This window comes from Entelurus aequoreus, linkage group LG25 (assembly GCF_033978785.1).
Source record: "Entelurus aequoreus isolate RoL-2023_Sb linkage group LG25, RoL_Eaeq_v1.1, whole genome shotgun sequence".
NCBI lineage: Eukaryota > Metazoa > Chordata > Actinopteri > Syngnathiformes > Syngnathidae > Entelurus > Entelurus aequoreus.
In genome coordinates this window covers 22,354,456-22,378,660 of record NC_084755.1, presented here as the reverse complement: position 1 = coordinate 22,378,660, position 24,205 = coordinate 22,354,456, and the positions used below count along the sequence as shown (strand labels likewise).

Genomic DNA, 24,205 nt, shown 5'->3' with positions numbered 1-24,205 from the left:
ATATACTGTGTAAATCACATTTGAAAGTTGGCACACTCTATGCATCTGTTTAAATGTTGTAAACAGCCCTTGAACTATGCGTGGCTTGAAGTGGTGGGCCAGTGAGCGTTCTGGGCGTCATTTTGCCTTTTTCGAAGAACAACGCACTCTGCTTGCGTCATTTTAGGCTGTTGGACCCGTTTGAATCGCAAAAAGGATAAAAATGTATTCTGAGTTCCTCTAGAACAGGGGTGTCCAAACTTTTTCCACTGAGGGCCGCACACGGAAAAATTAAAGCATGCTGGGGCCCTTTTGATATTTTTCATTTTCAAACCATAACAAAATATATGGATTAATTTTTATTTTTTTTACCTTTAGGGCTCCTGGGGACCATAAAGGGTCGAAGTCATTAAAATGTTAAAAACAAGTCCAATTATTATTATTTTTTTATTTATTTAATACGTACAGTAAATCTCTACAGTATATCAACTTCATGTTGATATAAAGTTAAAAAAAACTAAAAGGTTTTTTGCCGTTTCTGTCAAAGACAACTTTGTTTTTTATAATAAAACTGAAATATGCAGTATTTCCCCCACTGCCCAAACATTAAGAAAGCAATGTTTGATGGGAAGTCATCATCATCATCAATCTTTATTGCAGACCTTAAGATCCATTTAAACATATAAAAACATAATATAATACATTAAAAACATAACAATAAAACATACATTAATTAAGTAATAACAGCCTTAAAAAGATCAATAATGCAGGACACCATTGATTTTAATTCATTATTATTTTTGAGTAATCACAGTGAAAAGATCAATAAAATCCCATTAAATATATTTGGGATCCAAAAGGTGCCCCACTCATAAAGTGATACATTTTTATTAGGGTTTTTTTTTTTACTTTCAACAATTAAGTTACAAGATCAATTTCAGATATATCTGTCGATTTTACGTTTGAACTATTATTTTGTTTGTTTTATGCTCTTTTGTCAAAGAAAACGTTGATGTTTTTGTATGGCAACCACACAATATATGCAATATTTTCCACTTAAAACATTTTAAAGTGAAATATTTGAAATAATTGGAGCCTTGAATAGGTCTTTTTTTTTTTTTTTTGAGTAATGGCAAAAAAATAAAATAAAGATAGACAAAAGAAAAAAAACAGCCTGCATGGCAGCTTTGTGTCAACTTGTTCTAGTTAGATTTCACCTTATTCCACTTTTTTTTAATGTTTTTTATTTATTTTTGCAATAGCATTTCCAGAATGTGTGGCGGGCCGGTAAACAATTAGCTGCGGGCCGGAAATGGCCCCCGGGCCACACTTTGGACACCCCTGCTCTAGAAGTAATCAAGAAGGGCAAAATATGTCAAGATTTTACGAAAGATGATGAAAAAAGTGGCACTTGGCAGAGTCGAAAAACGCACACGTTTGCAGTGATCACTTCATTAAATGTTTGTTTGATATTTTAACTTTCAGTATTTCCCATTTAAGTATTGTCCTGATATTATTTATTCTCCTCAAAACACATTTTTGCTGCAAGTGTTTTCGTAAAGCACCAACTCGGCGAGTCTAAATAAAAGACATCAAATGTGAGCAAAACCTTAACGAGTTAAGTTTTTTTACCAAAGGCAGCAATCATGAATGAAGCTTTCAGCACATACACAACATTGAGATTTATAGTCATAATTTGATAAAGACGGGCCAAAACACGCGTACCCGTAAACGACGCATGCAACAAAAACAAAGTAACAAACATGGCTGTAGACGCAAAGTTAAATCATGAATTGCAGCCTTACCTGAGCAAAAACAATGCATGTTTATCCGGGAGTGCCTTGATACCAATTTCCTTGACCCAGCTTCCTCACAAAGAAGTTGTAGACATTGGTGTATGGATCGCCAGATAGTTCGACATGTCTGGGAACGCGACCGACGGATAATCCTTGATATCACGTGACAAATCTTTTTTTGATGAAGTATAGGGATAGATTTGTTGCTCGTATCGGCTTTTAGTGGTACAATCAAGGTCCCTTGCGTACTCAGATAGTTTGCACTCTGTTTGCTGCATAATATTGGTTTGGTGGCCCACCACTTCCTTCACTTCTGTTCAAAAGTCACGTGACATAATTCAACCTACACATAGTGATGCTTATACAGCAAAAGCGTAATTTTAATGTTATGTGCATTAAAAGAAAAAAGAATAAGGGTCATCAGAAAAATATTTTTTTATGTCAACTTTTTTCCCTAAAAGTTGCATTGAGGCAATAGTCTTTTTTATTTGATTACTTGATTTATCGAACAAATTAATCGATAGATTACCCGAATCCTAAAATAATCGATAGTTGTCTTTCAGTGTAATTTAATGATTCCCCTTTTCTTTGATCCAACACTTATACAAGTGACTTTCTTCAGCCTTTTGATTGGCGAATGTGGTTGCACAGTTGGTAGAGCACCACCGTTGTGCTCTGAAGCATGAAACTTGTATGGATGGATTTCCAAAAATGTCTATTTGAAAGTGGACATACCGGTAGTCTTTATTGCACTGACTTGGTTTCAGAATATTGTGCATGTATGCACGCTTTGTGTTCAGATCCTGACAGGCGAAGATTGGAACATGGTGATGTATGACGGCATCAAGTCTCAGGGCGGAGTCAACAAAGGCATGGCCTTCTCCGTCTTCTTCATTGTTCTCACACTTTTTGGCAACTGTATCCTTTGCTGGTTTTCTTTTTTCTTTCACGCATTTTCCTCACTGGAATTTTAGCAGTATTCTGATATTTGTGTTTTGTTTTTGCCTGAGGGCTTCTCTATAGGTGTAAATTATAATTCAATTCAATACATTGTATAGTCAATAGTGGCTTACCAAGGTGAGGTTAGCTACAGTACATACATAAAAACATACAGTATATACATATATATAATGTGTATATATATATATATATATATATATATATATATATATATATATATATATATATATATATATATATATATATATATATGCATGTATATCTTTGTATGTGTATATATGTATGTATATATGTATATGTGTATACAGTATATGTGTAGTACAGGCCAAAAGTTTGGACACGCCTTCTCATTTCAACGCGTTTTCTTTATTTTCATGACTGTTTACATTGTGGATTGTCACTGAAGGCATAAAAACTAGGACACCTGTGAAGTGAAAACCATTTCAGGTGACTACCTCTTGAAGCTCATCGAGAGAATGCCAAGAGTGTGCAAAGCAGTAATCAGAGCAAAGGGTGGCTATTTTGAAGAAACTAGAATATAAAACATGTTTTCAGTTATTTCACCTTTTTTTGTTAAGTACATAACTCCACATGTGTTCATTCATAGTTTTGATGCCTTCAGTGACAATCTACAATGTAAATAGTCATGAAAATAAGTTAAAGTTAAAGTACCAATGATTGTCACACACACGTGAGGTGTGGTGTAATTTGTCCTCTCCATTTGACCCATCCTTTTGTTCACCCCCTGGGAGGTGAGGGGAGCAATGGGCAGCAGCGGTGGCTGCGCCCGGGAATACTTTTTGGTGATTTAAACCCCAATTTCAACCCTTGATGCTGAGTGCAAATAAAGAAAACATTGAATGAGAAGGTGTGTCCAAACGTTTGGCCTGTACTGTATGTATATATATATATATATATATATATATATATATATATATATATATATATATATATATATATATATATATATATATATATATATATATATATATACATATATATATATATATATATATATATATATATATATATATATATATATATATATATATATGTGTGTGTGTGTGTGTGTGTATATGTATATATATGTATATGTATACATATATATATGTATACATATATATATATATATATATATATATATATATATATTAATATATATATATATATATATATATATATATATATATATATATATATATATATATATATATATATATATATATATATATGTATGTATATATGTATATATATGTATATGTTTGTATGTATATGTATATATGTCTATATATATATATATATATGTATATGTATATACTGTATATGTATATATATGTATATGTATATATGTGTATATATATGTTTTATTATTTTTATTTTTTTTTAAATATAAATATACATGTATATTTATGAATATGTTGTTGCGCCTTTCTCTTTGTCTGATGTAAAATGTGCAAATCAAGTAAATTAAACTCCAACGCCGTGAATTTCCTGTAACTCTTTGCTCAGACACTCTGCTAAATGTCTTCTTGGCTATCGCTGTGGACAATTTGGCCAACGCACAAGAGCTAACTAAGGTGCATCACGGCTTATTGTTACCTCATCATGACTGAGCAAGGTTTTTTTTTCTCTCTCTCTCGCTCTACTTCCTTTTCTGATATCTTTTTTCTTTTCCTCCTTCCTCCTCTCTTTTTTTGGGCAGGATGAGCAAGAGGAGGAGGAAGCTGCCAGTCAGAAAATCGCCTTGCAGAAAGCCAAAGAGGTGGCAGAAGTCAGCCCCCTGTCAGCTGCCAATCTCTCCATAGCAGCGTGAGTGTACAACTCCATCACTAATATTGCATTTTCACAGGGATAGATCAGAAATACGACACAATAATGAACATAACAAGTAATAATAAGCAGGAGTTATTTTCTAGGGGTGTCAAATTAATTGTATTAACTCATTTGCACATTTACACTCACTTTAATCATGTATAAATGCAGATTAATCACGCGATTTATTTTGACTGCACATACTCCTTTACTGTAACGTGGATGGTTACCTGAAAGGTGGCGTGGTTTGTTATATGATTAGTGATCAGGTCAATGCATACTGTACGCCAGTGATAGAATGAGTGACAGGACAATAGCGTTGTCCCGATACCAATATTTTAGTACCGGTGCAAAAATGTATTTCAATACTTTTCGGTACTTTTCTAAATGAAGGGTACCACAAAAAAACTCAGGAAATATGTCCCTGCACACATGAGGACTTTGAATATGACCAATGTATGATCCTGTAACTACTTGGTATCAGATTGATACCCAAATTTGTGGTATTATCCAAAACTAATGTAAAGCATCCAAACAACAGAAGAATAAGTGATTATTACATTTTAACTGAAGTGTAGATAAAACAAATTAAAAGAAAACATAAGCAGATATTAACATTAAATGAACAAGTAGATTAATAATTCATTTTCTACCACTTGTCCTTAATGATTTTGACAAAATAATAGAATGGAAAATGACACAATATGTTACTGCATACACTACCGTTCAAAAGTTTGGGGTCACATTGAAATGTCCTTATTTTTGAAGGAAAAGCACTGTACTTTTCAATGAAGATAACTTTAAACTAGTCTTAACTTTAAAGAAATACACTCTATACATTGCTAATGTGGTAAATGACTATTCTAGCTGCAAATGTCTGGTTTTTGGTGCAATATCTACATAGGTGTATAGAGGCCCATTTCCAGCAACTATCACTCCAGTGTTCTAGTGGTACAATGTGTTTGCTCATTGGCTCAGAAGGCTAATTGATGATTAGAAAACCCTTGTGCAATCATGTTCACACATCTGAAAACAGTTTAGCTCGTTACAGAAGCTACAAAACTGAACATCCTTTGAGCAGATTGAGTTTCTGGAGCATCACATTTGTGGGGTCAATTAAACGCTCAAAATGGCCAGAAAAAGAGAACTTTCATCTGAAACTCGACAGTCTATTCTTGTTCTTAGAAATGAAGGCTATTCCACAAAATTGTTTGGGTGACCCCAAACTTTTGAACGGTAGTGTATGTCAGCAGAATAATTTAGGAGCCTTTGTTTGTTTACTTACTACTAAAAGACAAGTTGTCTTGTATGTTCACTATTTTATTTAAGGACACACTTGCAATAAGAAACATATGTTTAATGTACTGTTAGATTTTTTGTTAAAATAAAGCCAATAATGCAATTTTTTGTAGTCCCCTTTATTTAGAAAAGTATCAAAAAGTACCAAAAAGTCACTTAATAATTTTGGTATCGGTACCAAAATATTGGTATCGGGACAACACTAATACACACTGTCCTACACAGTTTTGAAACACTGTACCTCTATTCTCTTTGCACCCCAAACACAGCACCGTTAGCTTTGAATGGAGTTTATGCGCACATACAAACACATACTTGTGTAGTCCTCATGTCACATCAGTGTGTGTTGTTATTGTGTAGGTGTGACTGTGCTGTGAGAATCTGTCTATTTATCAGTGTTCATTCCTTTATTATGTAGACGTCCTGTTCATATTAAATATATTTCCTTTTCAGACATGCATCTATTTGTTTTCTGTGTAAGAGAGTGAGGGATTTAGGTGACAAGAAGAGCAAGGGTAAAAAAAAAGTATATCGAGAAGTCTCACTTTTAAAGAAAAAAAAACGTGAGCAAAACTGCGTTTATCACGATGCATTTCTGTCGGCTCAGGAGTTACCACCCGTACTCAAAGAGTGGCATTCCGTTTTTGACATCGGTTTTTGTCCCAATTATCAGTCTATATCGAAATACAGTAAGACAAGGGGAACATTCCAAAGTGTGGGATCATCATTTGGCTGCCAAATAATGTAAATGTTCTTCTGTTACTGTTAACTAGTTGGCTCATTGACCAGATTTGCACACTTCTTATTCCTTTCTGCACAGCTTTCTATGTAGAATATAAAAGAAAATCTGCTCGGGATTCTGACAACATTCTGCTCCTTAAGACCGATACCGATAACTTATTTTAAATCTTGCATTTTTTAAATATAGATTCATGTTTGGTTTGTGCACACCTGGCGATAAGAAAGAGGCAAACAGCAGTTGATTTGACAAACTATAGATTTGTCCTAACCAAATATGGCATTCCCACTCTGGTAGAGCTGACATCACTACTATGGCAGCACTAACGTCACATTTATAAATCATTGAAGCCTAAGTCCATATTTGGAATGGGTATCGTTTACATTTAAAAATTGTAAAACACGCACATTTTTGTAAAAATGCAAACAAAACAATAATAGTTAAATGCCTTTATTTTTATGACATTTTGTGACATTCAAGTTAAACAGACTAGTCAGACAGTGTTCTCACCTCATTAGAGTGATTTTTTTATTTGTATTATTTTTTTTTTTTATCAATTAGCTAAACTTTTTTATGTTATTAGGATATTAGCGCAACGTCATAATTCTCAATATCAAGCCGATTGTGCATCTCTATTATTTTGTATTTTATTTGTAGTTATTAGTTAGTTAGTTATAGTTGTGGGGACGGTGTGGCGCGTTTGGGAAAGTGGCTGTGCCAGCAACCTGAGGGTTCCTGGTTCGATCCCCTTAAAGGTATAAAAGCGCTATACAAGTATAACCCATTTACCATTTAGTTCAAATCTAGTGACTTTTTTAGTCCAACACATGGCGGATGACCATTATGCAACACCAACACAGTATTAGTGCAGTGTCAATACAGCAAGTGAGTGTGCCAAACACTCACTGAGGCATCATTTACCCAAATAGGCACTATTTACAGGTAAAGACATCAACTCAATACCAGCATTTTGTGTTTAGGGAAGGGGTGTCCAAACTTTTTCCACCGAGGGCCGCACACTGAAAAATCTAAGCAAGCGGGGGCCATTTTGATATTTTTTATTTTAAAAACCAATACAATATGTGTATAAAAAATATACATTTAGGCCTCCACTCAGGCTTGATCCCGGTGAACCCAAAGGGTTTTGGTCCAAAAAATATAAAAAATGTGTCATTGTTTAGTATTATTATTATTATTATTATTCAAAGTTTGAATCTCTAGATCAACATTAGGTCTATCTGTCAATATAACGTTTTTAAACATTTAGGTTGTATGCAATTTTTGTCAGAGAAAACCCTGTTTTTTTTATGGAAAAAACACCAAATATGCAATATTTTCAAAGTAGAATATTTGAGATTATAAAATAATTGGAGCCCTAAAAAGGTCAATAACTCATAACATTGATTTTAATTCATTATTATTTTTTGAGCAATGACACACACAAAAAAATGCCACTAAAATTTTTGGGGGATCCAAAAGTAACACTCATTAAAGTGTTACAAAATAAATTATTTTTACTGTTTACTTTGAACACAATCATCTTGAGATCAGCTTCAGATCTATCCGTCAATTATAAGTTTTATTGTTGTTTATGTTTTTTGTTGGTTCGTTTTAGGCCCTTCTTTTAAAAAAAACAAAGAATATCTCAACGTAGAATATTTAATGTGACGTAATTGGAGCCTTGAATAGGTCAATAATTCATAATGACATTGATTTTGATTCTTTTTTTTTTTTTAAAGAAAGAAACAGCCTTCATGGCAGCTTTGTGTTATTAGAGTAAACATTGCAACGTGTTCTTGTTATATTTCACCTGTTTGCTCTTTTATACCACTTTTTATGTTTTTTTAATTTATTTTTTTAATCGTATTTTTAGTATGTGCCGTGGGGCCGTTAAAAATGACCTGCGGGCCGCAAATGGCCGCACTTTGGACACCCCTGGTCTAGGGGTTTAGTAGTGATCATGTTGAAAATACATAGTCTTTTAACTACTGTAGAGATGTTAACCTTAGTAGACTTTAAAGTGGAGTTTGCAGCTATTGTTTTAAAAATGTAACAATGTCGAACTAAAGACTGAATCAACAGATCTGATTATTCATCAGTTAATCATCATAATACAGGCACCTGATCGAGTTGCGATGCCCATTTCTACTATTATATTACAAAAAAGAATGATGATCCATTTGCAAAATGTTATTTGTGGTGCAAAAAACAGCAGGTTTTGCTTAGATCGAAAACAAGGCGTAAACATTTAGGCGTATGTAACTTTGGGTTTGCATGTCTATGTGTACATGCAGGGTTGCATTCCAAAGTGAGACATCTTCAAATCCAAAAGTGTTTTTGTTTTTTTGTTTTTAATTTTATCCCTGTCTGACTCTTGAGATGACATTGAGCTAGATCCCATTTTGGAATGACATCCTCACTCTTTATTCGTGCCATCTCACTCACCAACTGTTTCCCTCCTCAGCAACAAAGTACACAGTGATTGTCACAACGCTACCGACCCCTTTCTGGACTGGTATTTATTTATTTATTTGGTTCTTTCTTTCTTTCTGAGTATCTTCTGTTGAGTGGCTTTTACAACCATCCCTTGTCTCCTCTCATGTTGTTTTTGTCCCCAACCTTTTTTTATCAGCCTCATAATGTTTTTCTTTAGCCGTTACTTTTGCTACCTGATTCTTTTCCAAGCGTACACTCACAATTCCAGTCATGCTGGGTGATTTTGGTAAATATTCAAGAATAAAAAGAAGTGGTAGGTAAAAAAAAAACAACTTATCCAATTAAAACCCAATCATTAGTTTATAACAATTGGTAATTATAACAAGTTATCACCTGATCTCAGTATTTACCCTCCTTATTGTCCCTACATGGCTTCCCAAATTCTTGCCCTTTGCTTTGTGTGGACAATCAACCCAATCCAGTGTCTTCATGACCTGCTTATAATTTCCACATCATTCCCACTTTGAGTCTGTATTTGCTCGGCAAAAGTCTTGCACAAAGTACTTATATATGCCTCCACCCCGCTGTGCTTTGTCTTCCACAGTAAAGAGCAATATAAGAACCACAATAAAGGTCTCAGTAAGTCGGTGTGGGAGCAGCGCACCAAGGAGCTGAGGAGACAGACCCTGGCTTCCAGTCGCGAGGCCCTCTACAACGAGCTGGACCCTGAAGACCGCTGGAAGGCAAGGACAGGGAGGGAGGAGCACAACAATGTAAAGGACAAGGCAAAGCTGATGCCACTAGACTTGTGCTATCTGTGTACACAAGTGATGGCCATGATGCTCGTGTTGTTTATTAATTATCACTACATGGTAGTCCTATTCATTACAGTGGAACCTGTAAGATCCAAACTATTCTCGCTGAACTGGGGTCTAGTCAGGTATGCTAAGGTCTATCCTCCTATTTTCTCTAAAACTGCTTTATTTCAAATTGTACTACCTTGAGCGGGGCTATTCAAATGGCGGCCCCCGGGAATGACACTTTACGGGCCCGCGAGTTCAGTTTAAAACTTCTAAGACATCTTTTTGAAGAACGCGAAATGGACATTCACAGTGACTTTTATCTCCACGACAATACATCGGCAAAACACTTTAGCTACGGAGCTAACGTGATAGCATCGGGCTTAAATGCAGATAGAAACAAAAGAAATAAACCCCTGACTGGAAGGATAGACAGAAAATCAACAATACTATTAAACCATGGACATGTAACTACACGGTTAATGCTTTCCAGCCTGGCAAAGCTTAACAATGCTGTTGCTAACGACGCCATTGAAGCTAACTTAGCTACGGGACCTCGACAGAGCTATGCTAAAAACATTAGCTATCCACCTACGCCAGCTCTCATCTGCTCATCACGACCCGTGCTCACCTGCGTTCCAGCGATCGACGGCGTGACGAAGGACTTCACCCGATCACTGATGCGGTCGGCGGCCCGGAGACGGAGGAAGTCAAGGTAAAGACAGCGGTGCGGCGGCGGGCGTTGTAGCTTTCGACGACACCCCGGCCGCCATCAGAGTTGGCAAGAAACATATATTTCCCCAAAGTTACATATGTGACATGCACATAGCGCCACGCACGTACGGGCAAGCGATCAAATGTTTGGAAGCCAAAGCTGTACTCACGGTAGTGCGTTTGCTATCCATCTCAAAGTCATCCTGGTTGTGTTGCTGTAGTCCGTCGCTAATACACCGATCCCACCTACAGCTTTCTTCTTTGCAGTCTTCATTGTTCATTAAACAAATTGCAAAAGATTCACCAACACAGATGTCCAGAATACTGTGGAATTTTTCGATGAAAACAGAGCTGTTTGTTTTGGGACACAATGGTGTGCCAATACTTCCGTTCACTCTGTTACGTCACGCGCATACGTCATCATACAAAGACGTTTTCAACCGGAAGTTTAGCGGGAAATTTAAAATTGCACTTTATAAGTTAACCCAGCCGTATTGGCATGTGTTGCAATGTTAAGATTTCATCATTGATATATAAACTATCAGACTGCGTGGTCGGTAGTAGTGGGTTTCAGTAGGCCTTTAAACTTAAAGCATAACAATTATCCGAGACAGATTTTATCTCAAAACACTTTTAAGTTAGGGCACTCTTTGTTACAAACGGCGGGGGAAGGGGACGACACAACGGCAGGGATCAGTTCAATAGGTTTATTGAAGCTGGTGATGATGATGTGTTGGGGTGTGTATGCTACTATGTGTGAATGGTGCGAGACGATGTGTAGAATTGAAAATGTAAATGTTAGCAGTTTGTTGTAAGTGCGTGTTGGATGAATCCTTCATCAGACCAGGGGGGCAAGGCGAGAAGACAGTCAGTAGGCAAGCGAGAGGTCGGGGGCTGGAGAGAGGCGACGAGGTCCGTGTCCAAGCAGGGGTCGAGGATTGAGGGAGGCAGTCCAGAATCCAGTGGGAAGTCTAGGCACACAGCTCGATCATGGGGAACAGAGGCATACTTGCCAACCTTGAGACCTCTGAATTCGGGAGATGTGGGTGGGTGGGTGGGGGGGTTTGATGTTAGCGGGGGGTGTATATTGTAGCGTCCCTTAAGAGTTAGTGCTGCAAGGGGTTCTGGGTATTGTTTATGTTGTGTTACGGTGTGGATGTTCTCCCGAAATATGTTTGTCATTTTTGTTTGGTGTGGGTTCACAGTGTGGTGCATATTTTTAATAGTTTTAAAGTTGTTTATACGGCCACCCTCAGTGTGACCTGTATGGCTGTTGATCAAGTATGCCTTGCATTCACTTGTGTGTGTGTGTAAAAGCCGCATATGTTATGTGACTGGGCCGGCACGCTGTTTGTATGTAGGAAAAGTGGACTTGACGACAGGTTGTAGAGGACGCTTAAGGCAGTGCCTTTGAGGCATGCCCCCAATATTGTTGTACGGGTGGAAATCGGGAAAATTCGGGAGAATGGTTGCCCCGGGAGATTTTCGGGACGGGCACTGAAATTCGGGAGTCTCCCGGGAGTATCTGGAGGGTTGGCAAGTATGAACAGAGGGAACACTGCGGGGAACACAAAGGACTTAAGACACGGGCACAGGGAAAGCACAGAGAGAGCAAGTACGCGGAGGAAAGCCAGAGACAGGATGCTTACCACGGAGAGTGAACTACGTTCCGGCACTGGATCTTCGGGTCCGCTGGTCTTTATTCCTTATGCTCTCATCAGACCCAGGTGCGTTGATTGCTGACTGCCTGCAGCCGTGCAGGGGCGTGGCCGCGATGCGGAAAGAGCGAGCAGGGGCGTGTCCCGGTGCGCTTCTAGATGAGGTGCCGGCTGCGCTTGCAGCAGATGACACTCTTAAGTTCCTCTCTTTTTCATCATTTGGGCTATTCAACTAGAGGCAAGAGAGACTCACACTTTTGCAGCCAGAAGGTGCTTATAAACAGCAGAGCGCTCCTGTTACTCATTAAAAAAAAAGAAAAAAAGCATGTGTCTACTGTAGAGGACACTGGTTCTCCGGAACATGCAAAAAAGGACTAATGGTGAAGGGATAAGTCCGGCTCCCCGGTCCTTAGCTTTCTGGAAATCCAGCCCGGCCCCTTCTACACTAAGGTTATCCAGGGTAAATCCCACCTAACCTTATCCTTGTCCACACGCACACAATGGTCGTTTAAGACCCCCTCCCCCCCTCCGTCCGCCGGCGCAACCCGACTTAGTACGCTTGCGCGGAAAATGCGCACGTCATAGTCACCTCCAGTGTTGCTTTGTGTGCAAGTTCTTAAATTTAATGTAACTTATCTGAACAATATCCAGTGTTGTGGTATTTGAATGAGCTGGAATCCAGTGTGCTGTGGGGCCCTATTGTAGTGAATCACACCTGAGACATCATAAATTAATCAAATCTTCAATGGACACGTGAAAGTAAACAATGTGATAAATAACATTTTACATCAATCAATCTTGGGATCTAGATATCTGGTCAGGACACTCCTCACTCTTTTGCCTTCACCTTCATTGTCCATTCGTTTTTGGTGACTTTATATACTCTGTACCTAGACGTTGAGTCCGCAACATACATGGCGGACAATAACTGATACAGTCTGCTTTGCCAGTCCAAAAGCATTCGCCGTTTTCCAGAGTCTTCCCTCGTCGGTCATGTAATACAAAGCACACGCTACCTTTTTTTTTATCAAATCCACGGGAGCCCGCATTGTCGTGTTCTCTCCTTCCACAAATGGACGAAGTTTTTCGGTAAGTAGAATCACAGCTGACCTGGACATTCGAAAGTTCTCTTGCCGTCTGACAAGTGTTGTATCCCAAATAGCTGCAATCGCTTTCTCTTAAGGTATTCATGTGTGATTTCCACACGGAAGGAGAAACACGGGCATGTCTGGATGACTCGCCTCCATATTGCTAGTGTTTACCTCCAAGTGGAAACCGTTTGTTATGAAGCTGGCTGTGGCACATTCTTTCTGACATCACTTCTTATGTGGGTGCGGTCTTTCTGGCGTCACTTCCTCTCCGAACTCAGTTTGTAAACGATCAATGAGTCCATACAAAGCAAAGAGCCGGAGATTGAAGAAATACACGGCGCACTTACCTGTGTACAAAATTATCCAAGGAGGGCAACCTTAAACGCTGGTTTAGTGTGGCTGAAACGGGGCTTAGGCTAAATTATTATTTGTTTAAGGGGTTATCCGGCTTAGTGTTGACATAGCCTTGTTTGTTCTCCCTGGCCTAGAGGTTCCACTGTATAATGACCACAAATAGTCACTTATACCTATTTTCCAGCTATTTAAGGACTGAACAACTGATTCTCATTATTCAGGTGAACTTCGCACGACAAGTCCGACCTGATATGAAAACTCACCTGGATCGTCCTTTGGTGGTTGACCCCCTTGAGAACCGCAACAACAACACCAACAAGAACACCGAGAACAATCCAGAACTCTGCTTTAGCCAGCAGCATCCCACCGACAACCTCCACACACAAACACACCTCCACCAACACAGTGGTCAAGTCGGCCCTGTCAAACCTCCTCTAGAGCGAGGCGAGTCCACCGAGAGCAGGCGGAGCCGGAAAGGAGCTCACCACCACCGCACCTCCCATGTCAGACTGGATGCAACCGTTATTCCTGGGCCCGGTTCTGAGGAGAGACCCACCAGGCGCCATCACCACAACCGCAGTGGAAGTCGTGGGGCCGGGCTGTCCGAACACAAAAAGCCCAGGTCGCATCGCAAGAATGAGGAAGATGAGGAGGGTCGAGAAGGAGCTGGAAAAACAGGAAGACACAAGAGCAAAGGAGTAGATGGAGGTGGTGAGGGAGAGAAGGAGGCAGGTGGTGATGGCAGTGAGAGGAGGCCAAGGAGGAGTCGCCATAGCAACCAGACGGAAGGAGAGGGGAAGAAGATGTGCCAACACCGGAGGAAGTATGTATATTGAACCCTTTTATAGATGGAATTAGGTAAAGGGTCACCTGCCTATTACACATAAAATAAATTAAAATGTAAGATGCAATAACAGCTTCCACTCTGCTGGGAAGACTTTCTCCAATATTTTAGAGCGTCTGTGGAAATAATAATCTTTATTTTAGTCATGCTGGTATATAAACGGGTTCCTAGTCCGGGCGATGTACTGTAGAAGTGCAATCAAGAAAAAATAACCTATAGTATTTTAGCCCGTCAAAGGTGCCTGTATTATGGTAGTGCGTCTGGAATAATCTAGAAATGCATGCAAGAATGCATGAAAAGTTTTTTTCATATAAGAACTAAATTAATTTGGGCTATCAAATTAATAATTATTTAATTAATTACATCGGAATTTGGATTAATCATGATTAATCACAGGTAATTACTCACGTGCATAGTTAAAATGTGCTTAAGAAAAGACCCCAATATTTGTACACAAATGCAATTGTTTTGTCAGAAAGTCATCCAAGAACGTTTTTAAACGTTTTACTTGTATGAATGTAATTTATTTGCCGTTTTATCTAAAGTTCTTACAGGCTGTATTTCGGAGTGAAATTTGCCAGTGACCTTACCATTTGTTCAGGGCTGTCAAACTCATTTTAGCCGCATGGAGGAAAATCTGTGCACACACGGGCCGGACTATTAAAATCATGGCATTAAAACTAAAAAATAAAGACAACTTCAGATTGCTTTCTTTGTCTTACTTTGGCCAAAAATAGAACAAAAACATTCTGAAAATATAACAGTAAAAATATAGACAAAAATACCGGCAGCGGTAAAGTTTAGATCAGGGGTCCCTAAACTACGGCCCGCAGGCCGGATCAGGCCCGCCAGCGTCCAAAATCAGGCCCACGGGAAGTCCCAAGTTTAAAAAAATAATATTTGTATATATATATATATATATATATATATAAATATATATATATATATATATGCACTACCGTTCAAAAGTTTGGGGTCACATTGAAATGTCCTTATTTTTTAAGGAAAAGCACTGTACTTTTCAATGAAGATAACTTTAAACTAGTCTTAACTTTAAAGAAATACACTCTATACATTGCTAATGTGGTAAATGACTATTCTAGCTGCAAATGTCTGGTTTTTGGTGCAATATCTACATAGGTGTATAGAGGCCCATTTCCAGCAACTATCACTCCAGTGTTCTAATGGTACAATGTGTTTGCTCATTGGCTCAGAAGGCTAATTGATGATTAGAAAACCCTTGTGCAATCATGTTCACACATCTGAAAACAGTTTAGCTCGTTACAGAAGCTACAAAACTGACCTTCCTTTGAGCAGATTGAGTTTCTGGAGCATCACATTTGTGGGGTCAATTAAACGCTCAAAATGGCCAGAAAAAGAGAACTTTCATCTGAAACTCGACAGTCTATTCTTGTTCTTAGAAATGAAGGCTATTACACAAAATTGTTTGGGTGACCCCAAACTTTTGAACGGTAGTGTATATATATATATATATATATATATATATATATATATATATATATATATATATATATATATATATATATATATATACATATTTCTTTTTAATTATTATTTTTTTTAATCTGTCCTTTCTAATCCGTTTTCTACCGCGTGTTACTCTCGGTGTCTCCATGCCTAGGTGCTCGATTTTAGGACACCTGATTTTGATCATTTAGATGGGTGGCCAAATATTTTTGGCAATATAGTGTATTCTGCATTTGCCTAAAGACAGACACACTAAATGGATCTATTTTGCTCCTTTAAGAGACACAATCCTCTGCACACTAGCTTAATAAATCAGTTTTGCATGTGCTGTCAAGTTTGCACGGTCATATACACGCACACCTTTATTAAATCCGTCTCTTTATTTGCAGTATTTTTCAACACAAACACTCTGAGTTCACATGAACCCTGCAAATTTCTCTCTCTTTCAGGGATGGTAGCGTCCCAAACCTCTCCACCACACGACCCATCCAAAAGAGACTGTCTCGGCAAGACGGGCAGGACAGTGAAGATATGGACAACCTCATGAATACCAAACTGGTTTCTGTCTCCACCCCTCCCAGCGAGCGTGCCCTTAATCCAGTCGCCAACCACGCCGCCATCGCTGGTTTTGGTTCTGCCTTCCAACTTTCTAACAGTAGCACTCGAGGGAGTTTAGTCAGATTAGATAGCTACGGGAACATCGGCCATCATCGTGCCAACAGCGTCGTTAGGCAACCACACCCTGACTACACTGCTCTAGATATGCCAATTTTTCCCTCCACCAATGCCATCCTGCAGGGTAAGGACACAAAACCATAAATGACACATCTCATTCTCTAATCTTAATTAACTGTTAAATAATATTCTTGTGTTCTTTTTTATATATAACCCAGTCAATAAAAATGCCAACACAGAGCCATTGCCAGCGAAGGAAGACAAAGATGATGATGATGACGCCAAGGGAGGTGAGGGAGGGCCCAGGCCCATGCCTCCCTTCACCTCCATGTTCATCCTGTCCACCACTAACCCGTAAGTACGACACCCAAATTAGGGTAAAAAGGAAAATATGTTTGATCATACTTTGGATAAGGGCAGGACTGCTCCAGGTGCCAATTATTTTGTATAATATGTGCCATGTGATTAAAACCACATTGCATAAAAATCCAAATACCGCAACACACACACATCACCCAATACACTTCAATGAATATTTAAAGTGGCTTAAATTAATACTTAATGCTTACAAATAAAACACCAGACTACCACTACTAGGGATGGGTACCTTTCACATTTGAACCGATATTGTACCAAAGCCTGGTGCCTGGGAATCGATAATGGTACCAGTTTTCAGTACCTTTGTGTGTGTGTTCAAATGTTGATTGTGTGAATGCTCCAAAGCATTACACTATACCAAAATTCATCAATTTATTATGGGCCTGCTTCTTCTTCTTCTCCAGATTTTGGCGCGTTCTACCTTCCATATTTTTCACCCGATTCAAACCGTTCCAACTTCAAACTGTTCAGCCAATTCGGGAATTGCGGGCTTTCCCTTGACAAATTTCCAAAAATTCCCAGATTTCCCAGAATTCCAGGTTTTCCGGGACATTTTTCCCATTCCAAATGAATTGGCCATTTTTTTCAAACTTCCACCATTTCCACATTTTTCAACCGATTCAAACCATTCTACCTTCAACATATTCCACTCATCTTGGACATTCAAACTATAATTTATTAATAATAATTCCCCAGCCACTTCGTCCAGCTCTTCCCGGGGGATCCCGAGGCGTTCCCAGGCCAGCCGGGAGACATAGTCTTCCCAACATGTCCTGGGTCTTCCCCGTGGCCTCTTACCGGTTGGACGTGCCCTAAACACCTCCCTAGGGAGGCGTTCGGGTGGCATCCTGACCAGATGCCCGAACCACCTCGTCTGGCTCCTCTCGATGTGGAGGAGCAGCGGCTTTACTTTGAGCTCCCCCTGGATGACAGAGCTTCTCACCCTATCCTGCTGGCCCCACTATGGACTGGACTTTCGCTGATGTGTTGGACTTTCACAATATTATGTCAGACCCACTCGACATTCATTGCTTTCGGTCTCCCCTAGAGGGGGGGGGGGGGGGGGGGGTTACCCACATATGCGGTCCTCTCCAAGGTTTCTCATAGTCATTCACATTGACGTCCCACTGGGGTGAGTTTTCCTTGCCCGTATGTGGGCTCTGTACCGAGGATGTCGTTGTGGCTTGTACAGCCCTTTGAGACACTTGTGATTTAGGGCTATATAAATAAACATTGATTGATTAATTGATTGATTTTTAAGGGAGAGCCCCGCTACCCGGCGGAGGAAACTCATTTCGGCCGCTTGTACCCGTGATCTTGTCCTTTCGGTCATAACCCAAAGCTCATGACCATAGGTGAGGATGGGAACGTGGATCGACCGGTAAATTGAGAGCTTTGCCTTCCGGCTCAGCTCCTTCTTCACCACAACGGATCGATACAGCGTCCACATTACTGAAGACGCCGCACCGATCCGCCTGTCGATCTCACGATCCACTCTTCCCTCACTCGTGAACAAGACTCCTAGGTACTTGAACTCCTCCACTTGGGGCAGGGTCTCCTCCCCAACCCGGAGATGGCATTCCACCCTTTTCCGGGCGAGAACCATGGACTCGGACTTGGAGGTGCTGATTCTCATCCCAGTCGCTTCACACTCGGCTGCGAACCAATCCAGTGAGAGCTGAAGATCCTGGCCAGATGAAGCCATCATGACCACATCATCTGCAAAAAGCAGAGACCTAATCCTGCAGCCACCAAACCGGATCCCCGCAACGCCTTGACTGCACTTAGAAATTCTGTCCATAAAAGTTATGAACAGAATCGGTGACAAAGGGCAGCCTTGGCGGAGTCCAACCCTCACTGGAAACGTGTCCGACTTACAGCCGGCAATGCGGACCAAGCTCTGACACTGATTGTACAGGGAGCGGACCGCCACAATCAGACAGTCTGATACCCCATACTCTCTGAGCACTCTCCACAGGACTTCCCGAGGGACACGGTCGAATGCCTTCTCCAAGTCCACAAAGCACATGTAGACTGGTTGGGCAAACTCCCATGCACCCTCAAGGACCCTGCCGAGAGTATAGAGCTGGTCCACAGTACAACGACCAGTACGAAAACCACACTGTTCCTCCTGAATCCGAGATTCGACTATCCGGCGTATCCTCCTCTCCAGTACACCTGAATATACCTTACCGGGAAGGCTGAGGAGTGTGATCCCACGATAGTTGGAACACACCCTCCGGTTCCCCTTCTTAAAGAGAGGAACCACCCCGGTCTGCCAATCCAGAGGTACCGCCCCCAATGTCCACGCGATGCTGCAGAGTCGTGTCAACCAAGACATCCCCACAGCATCCAGAGCCTTAAGGAACTCCGGGCGGATCTCATCCAACCCCGGGGCCTTGCCACCGAGGAGCTTTTTAACTACCTCAGCAACCTCAGCCCCAGAAATGGGAGAGCCCACCACAGATTCCCCAGGCACTGCTTCCTCATAGGAAGACGTGTTGGTGGGATTGAGGAGGTCTTCGAAGTATTCCCTCCACCGATCCACAACATCCGCAGTCGAGGTCAGCACATTTCTTGACCGATTAAAAAAATTCTACCACCAACCAATTCAGCTCATTCAGGACATTCATTCTCCTAATCATTTTCCAAAAAATCACACTTCTCCCAAAATTCCAAAATTTCCAGGAAGTTCCCATTTAAATGAATGGGACATTTTTCCAAGTTGCACAATTTCCCACATTTTTCAACCTATTCAAACCATTCTATCAACTCATCCTGGACATTCAAACTAACACTTTCCCAAGTTCCAAACCAAATTCCGGTTTTCCTGGAAATTCAAACTCCTCAACATTCAAACCATTCCAACATTCAAACTATTCTTATATTTATACTACATTCTGTCAGTATTTCAGTTTAACTTCAGCAATGGCGCATTCACACGCAATTCCTTCAGGAATTGCCTCATCTAGTTAATTTATCAAATCATTTTTTTTTTTATTTAACTTTTAACAATGAGTTGATTATGTTAACTGTGCTGTCTAGTTGTTGTGTCTTGTTTTCTTACATTTCTGAGTTTCACTTGCAAGTATTATATTGTAGACTTTACATGCGATTGCAATTCCAAGATGCTAGGTGGAAATAGTGTATAGACTATGTTATGTTGCCTCGGCAGGAAGGGATCTTTGCCATGAAACTGAATGTGCCCGTCTAGTCTTATGTTGCATCCTGCAAAGTGTTTGTACTGTAAACATGCCCGCTGTTTGATTTTAACGTACAGCACAGTTGTAATTTTCATTATCAAATTTAGAGTGGTTGAGACTGTCATGTACAATTTCCCATGCTAATCAATAGCATGTATATGCGGGTTCCCTCCGGGTACTCCGGCTTCCTCCCACCTCCAAAGACATGCACCTGGGGATAGGTTGATTGGCAACACTAAATTGGCCCTAGTGTGTGAATGTGAGTGTGAATGTTGTCTGTCTATCTGTGTTGGCCCTGCGATGAGGTGGCAACTTGTCCAGGGTGTACCCCGCCTTCCGCCCGATTGTAGCTGAGATAGGCTCCAGCGCCCCCCGCGACCCCGAAGGGAATAAGCAGTAGAAAATGGATGGATGGGATGCCAAAGCCAATGTAAATTAGCATCAAGCTAGCACATTTTAGAAACGTGGCGCCTTACTTTACATTCAAGTGTTTTCTATCAGGCATACTTGCTTTGTTGGCATGGAAAAACGCGACATTTCCTAGAAGCAGTTTGGCTGTGTCTTGACTGCTTGTTTCCCCGCCACTTGGGTCTGTTATTAAGGACAAGTGGTAGAAAATGAATTATTAATCGACTTGTTCATTTACTGTTAATATCTGCTTATTTTGTCTTTTAACATGTTCTATCTACACTTCTGTTAAAATGTAATAATCACGTATTATACTGTTGTTTGATACTTTACATTAGTTTTGGATGATACCACAAATTTGGGTATCAATCCGATACCAAGTCGTTAAAGGATCATACATTGGTCATATTCAAAGTCCTCATGTGTCCAGGAACATATTTCCTCAGTTTATTAACATAATATACATTTTTTTTAAACGAAAAAAAGTGTTGTGATGCCCAAAAATAGGCTGCAACCGGGCGTCACGGGCAACGAAGGTATCAAAATATGGTACCGTTTGATTTCAAATGAATCGATACCCAGTTGTACCAACTGGATTTAGTCGAACCCTATAAAAGAGTACCAAATTTGGCACTGATCCCTATTCACTGCTGAGCTACGGCTGCAAAGCATAATGAAGGACACCAAATGGTTACTGTGCTGTGTTCTTGAAATCATCAGTGTGTTGCACTGCTTTGTCGTATCACTACCCTTTACACACACTGTGAACGAAGGGCAAGCCAGATTAAGGTTTTCTGTGCCACGACAAGTTGAACTGACTCTACATCTTGGTGGAAACGGTGCTTTAGAGGAACAAGCCTACTTAGCTTTTGTTTGATCTTTGGATTTAGATTGGAATCTCACAAGGAAAGTGGCTCTGCTCTAATACAACAGCTTAAAGCTATTATGTATTCTTCCAAAGCAGATCTGATGATATGCACGACAATGAAAAGAATGACTTTGTCTGCGTTAAAGGTTTCGCCGGGCCTGTCACTACGTCTGCACTTTGCGCTACTTTGAGATGTGCATCCTGCTGGTCATCGCCATGAGCAGTATCGCCCTCGCTGCTGAAGACCCAGTCTGGCCTGATTCCACGCGGAACAATGTAAGAAGTCATTTAGTCCTAGCTAAAATATGGAATCGTATCTGTTTTTGTTCTGATTTATGGCATGCAAGCATGCAAGCATGGGTCTGTTGCGTGGTCTTTTGTCTACAAGCAAATAACTGCTGTGGACAACCTCCTAATGTAGCTGTTTTATTAACTCTACAAGATAGCAGCAGCTGCATTTGAAGCTGATTGTCTTTTCATGCACTTTGAAATGTTAGCTCTACTTTGCGGTCGGTGTAAAACTCTGCTGTGCATTCTTTCACCTGTATTTATCACCAGTATTTATGATGACTGAGCACTTTGCTCCTTAACGGTATTCCAACATTGGTTCTATTGCTGCCGCGTTGCCAAATATCCACCTCAGATCCAGTATCCACTGTAGTGGACTTTTGTGTTTGCATAACAAAATTAAGATTAAAGACATCTTCTTATGTTTCTATTTGACTTACTCCCCTCAACAATCATTACTGCAATTTATATACAGTTTATATACTCGACAACAACATCTCATCAATTATCAGCTGTTTCCAATTGCATCTTAGATAAAGAACCACACCAACTATAATTTCAGCATTCAGGGCCTGATCTACTAAGGGTTTGCGTGTATTAAAATTAGTGTTGTCCCGATACCAATATTTTGGTACCGGTACCAAAATGTGTTTCGGTACTTTTCGATACTTTTCTAAATAAAGGGGACCACAAAAAAATTTGCATTATTGGCTTTATTTGAACAAAAAATCATACGGTACATTAAACATATGTTTCTTATTGCAAATTTGTAGTCAACTCACTAGACAATTTGTCTTTTAGTAGTAAGTAAGCAAACAAAGGCTCATTTTCCATTCTGTTATTTTGTCAAAATTATTAAGGACAAGTGGTAGAAAATGAATTATTATTCTACTTGTTCATGTACTGTTAATATCGGCTTATTTTCTCTTTTAACACTACCTACACTTCTGTTCGAATGTAATAATCACGTATTCTTCTGTTGTTTGATACGTAACATTAGTTTTGGATGATACCACAAATTTGGGTATCAATCCGATACCAAGTCGTTACAGGATCATGCATTGGTCATAGTCAAAGTCCTCATGTGTCCAGGGACATATTTCCTGAGTTTATAAACATAATATACATTTTTTTAAAACAAAAAAAGGTGTTTTGATGCCCAAAAAAATCAACATAATCATAGTAGTATCGACTAGATACGCTCCTTTACTTGTTATCGATACAGTGGATGTAAGGTGTTGATCCACCAATGGCGTTTGTTTGCATTTTGACACCGGTGAGCAACGGTGTGTAGTGTAACATGTTTAGCTATTCCACGTCCTGCAGGGATGATACTTACTTTATTTGTCGCCACGTAGGTGAGGATTAGTGATTTAGAAGTAGCTAAAACACTGCAGACTGCGGATGGACTTTAGCCACGAGCTAGCTATCCATGTCTTAATGCACCTCTTCCTGTGGGTGTTTCAGTGTTATAACTTCACCTTTATCGTTAGTTTTCAGGCCAAACTGTGTCCGTTTTCTGTTTTCTGTCTACACACTGTGTCTGCTTGTAAGTACTCTGTGACTGTGCGCTGCCGAACATGCCCCTCTGCTCGTAAATAAGTGTACCGAATATGATTCACTAGTATCGCGGTACTATACTAATACCGGTATACTGTACAACCCTAATTAAAACATGTGCAAACTTGATAGCACACGCAAAGCTGATCTACTAAGCTCGTGCACAGAGCATTGTACCTCCTAAATAAGCAAAATAGAGCATGCAATGCAGGTAGCGTGTCTGTTTAATGTATTTGCAGGATATATGCTGATTATTATAGCTCTCAATGTGATTTATCAAGACTAGCACCTGTTCTGCAGCCACTGTTTTGCATCTCTATTTAGCACTATTGAAATATGCGCGCAAACTAGCACTGTTACGCACAAATGTCTGTGAGAAAGGAGGCGATCACAGTGCAAAGACAGAAAAAGAACAGCTAATCCTGCATTCTATGTGTGTGTGTTAACATATTTGGACTGTCATAGATAAAAAAAAAAATAAACATATCGTCTATTCAGCAATATAATTTTATAATAATTTTTTTTTTGGCGTCAGGTTTTGAAAATGATTAATATGTCTCCCAAATGAAAAAACTTCTTGCAACATACATTTTCATGCATTCTTGCATCCATTTCTGGATCATTCCAGACCAAGCATCACGACACCGGCGGTTCATGGCTTCCTACAATTGGCTATGTTCACTCCTCTACAATATATCAACCAAAAAATGTGACGTATGCTGCATATTACACAAACCAGCACAGGTTGAAACGTTGGGTCAAATGATGTCATGAATGTGGAGGGAAATGAGTGTTTCCTTGGGCACAGCCGATCGTCTTCATTTAAATATGAAAGCCGTCCCCACTTTTGCACTT

The 24,205-nt window shown here is 39.7% G+C and overlaps 1 protein-coding gene and 1 long non-coding RNA gene across 16 annotated transcripts in view; one reads left to right on the top strand and one right to left on the bottom strand.

The window, feature by feature from the left end:
* cacna1aa (calcium channel, voltage-dependent, P/Q type, alpha 1A subunit, a) overlaps positions 1-24,205 on the top strand; it is a 212,350-nt gene that overhangs the window by 64,691 nt on the left and 123,454 nt on the right. For 10 of the 15 annotated variants that reach the window (XM_062036793.1, XM_062036791.1, XM_062036795.1 and 7 more), the window contains exons 15-23: positions 2,576-2,693; positions 4,245-4,312; positions 4,438-4,544; positions 9,050-9,100; positions 9,626-9,794; positions 13,860-14,461; positions 16,420-16,769; positions 16,864-16,999; positions 21,649-21,778. In XM_062036793.1, the coding sequence (XP_061892777.1) occupies positions 2,576-2,693; positions 4,245-4,312; positions 4,438-4,544; positions 9,050-9,100; positions 9,626-9,794; positions 13,860-14,461; positions 16,420-16,769; positions 16,864-16,999; positions 21,649-21,778 (1,731 nt within the window). The remainder of the gene's footprint in view (positions 1-2,575; positions 2,694-4,244; positions 4,313-4,437; positions 4,545-9,049; positions 9,101-9,625; positions 9,795-13,859; positions 14,462-16,419; positions 16,770-16,863; positions 17,000-21,648; positions 21,779-24,205) is intronic. The other 5 variants (XM_062036805.1, XM_062036806.1, XM_062036798.1 and 2 more) reach the window with 3 other exon arrangements.
* Positions 11,243-14,352, bottom strand: LOC133642558 (uncharacterized). Its single transcript, XR_009824529.1, has 3 exons — positions 12,447-14,352; positions 12,185-12,364; positions 11,243-12,093 (listed from the first exon to the last, which is right to left on the bottom strand). It is a non-coding gene; the product is annotated as an uncharacterized LOC133642558 (long non-coding RNA).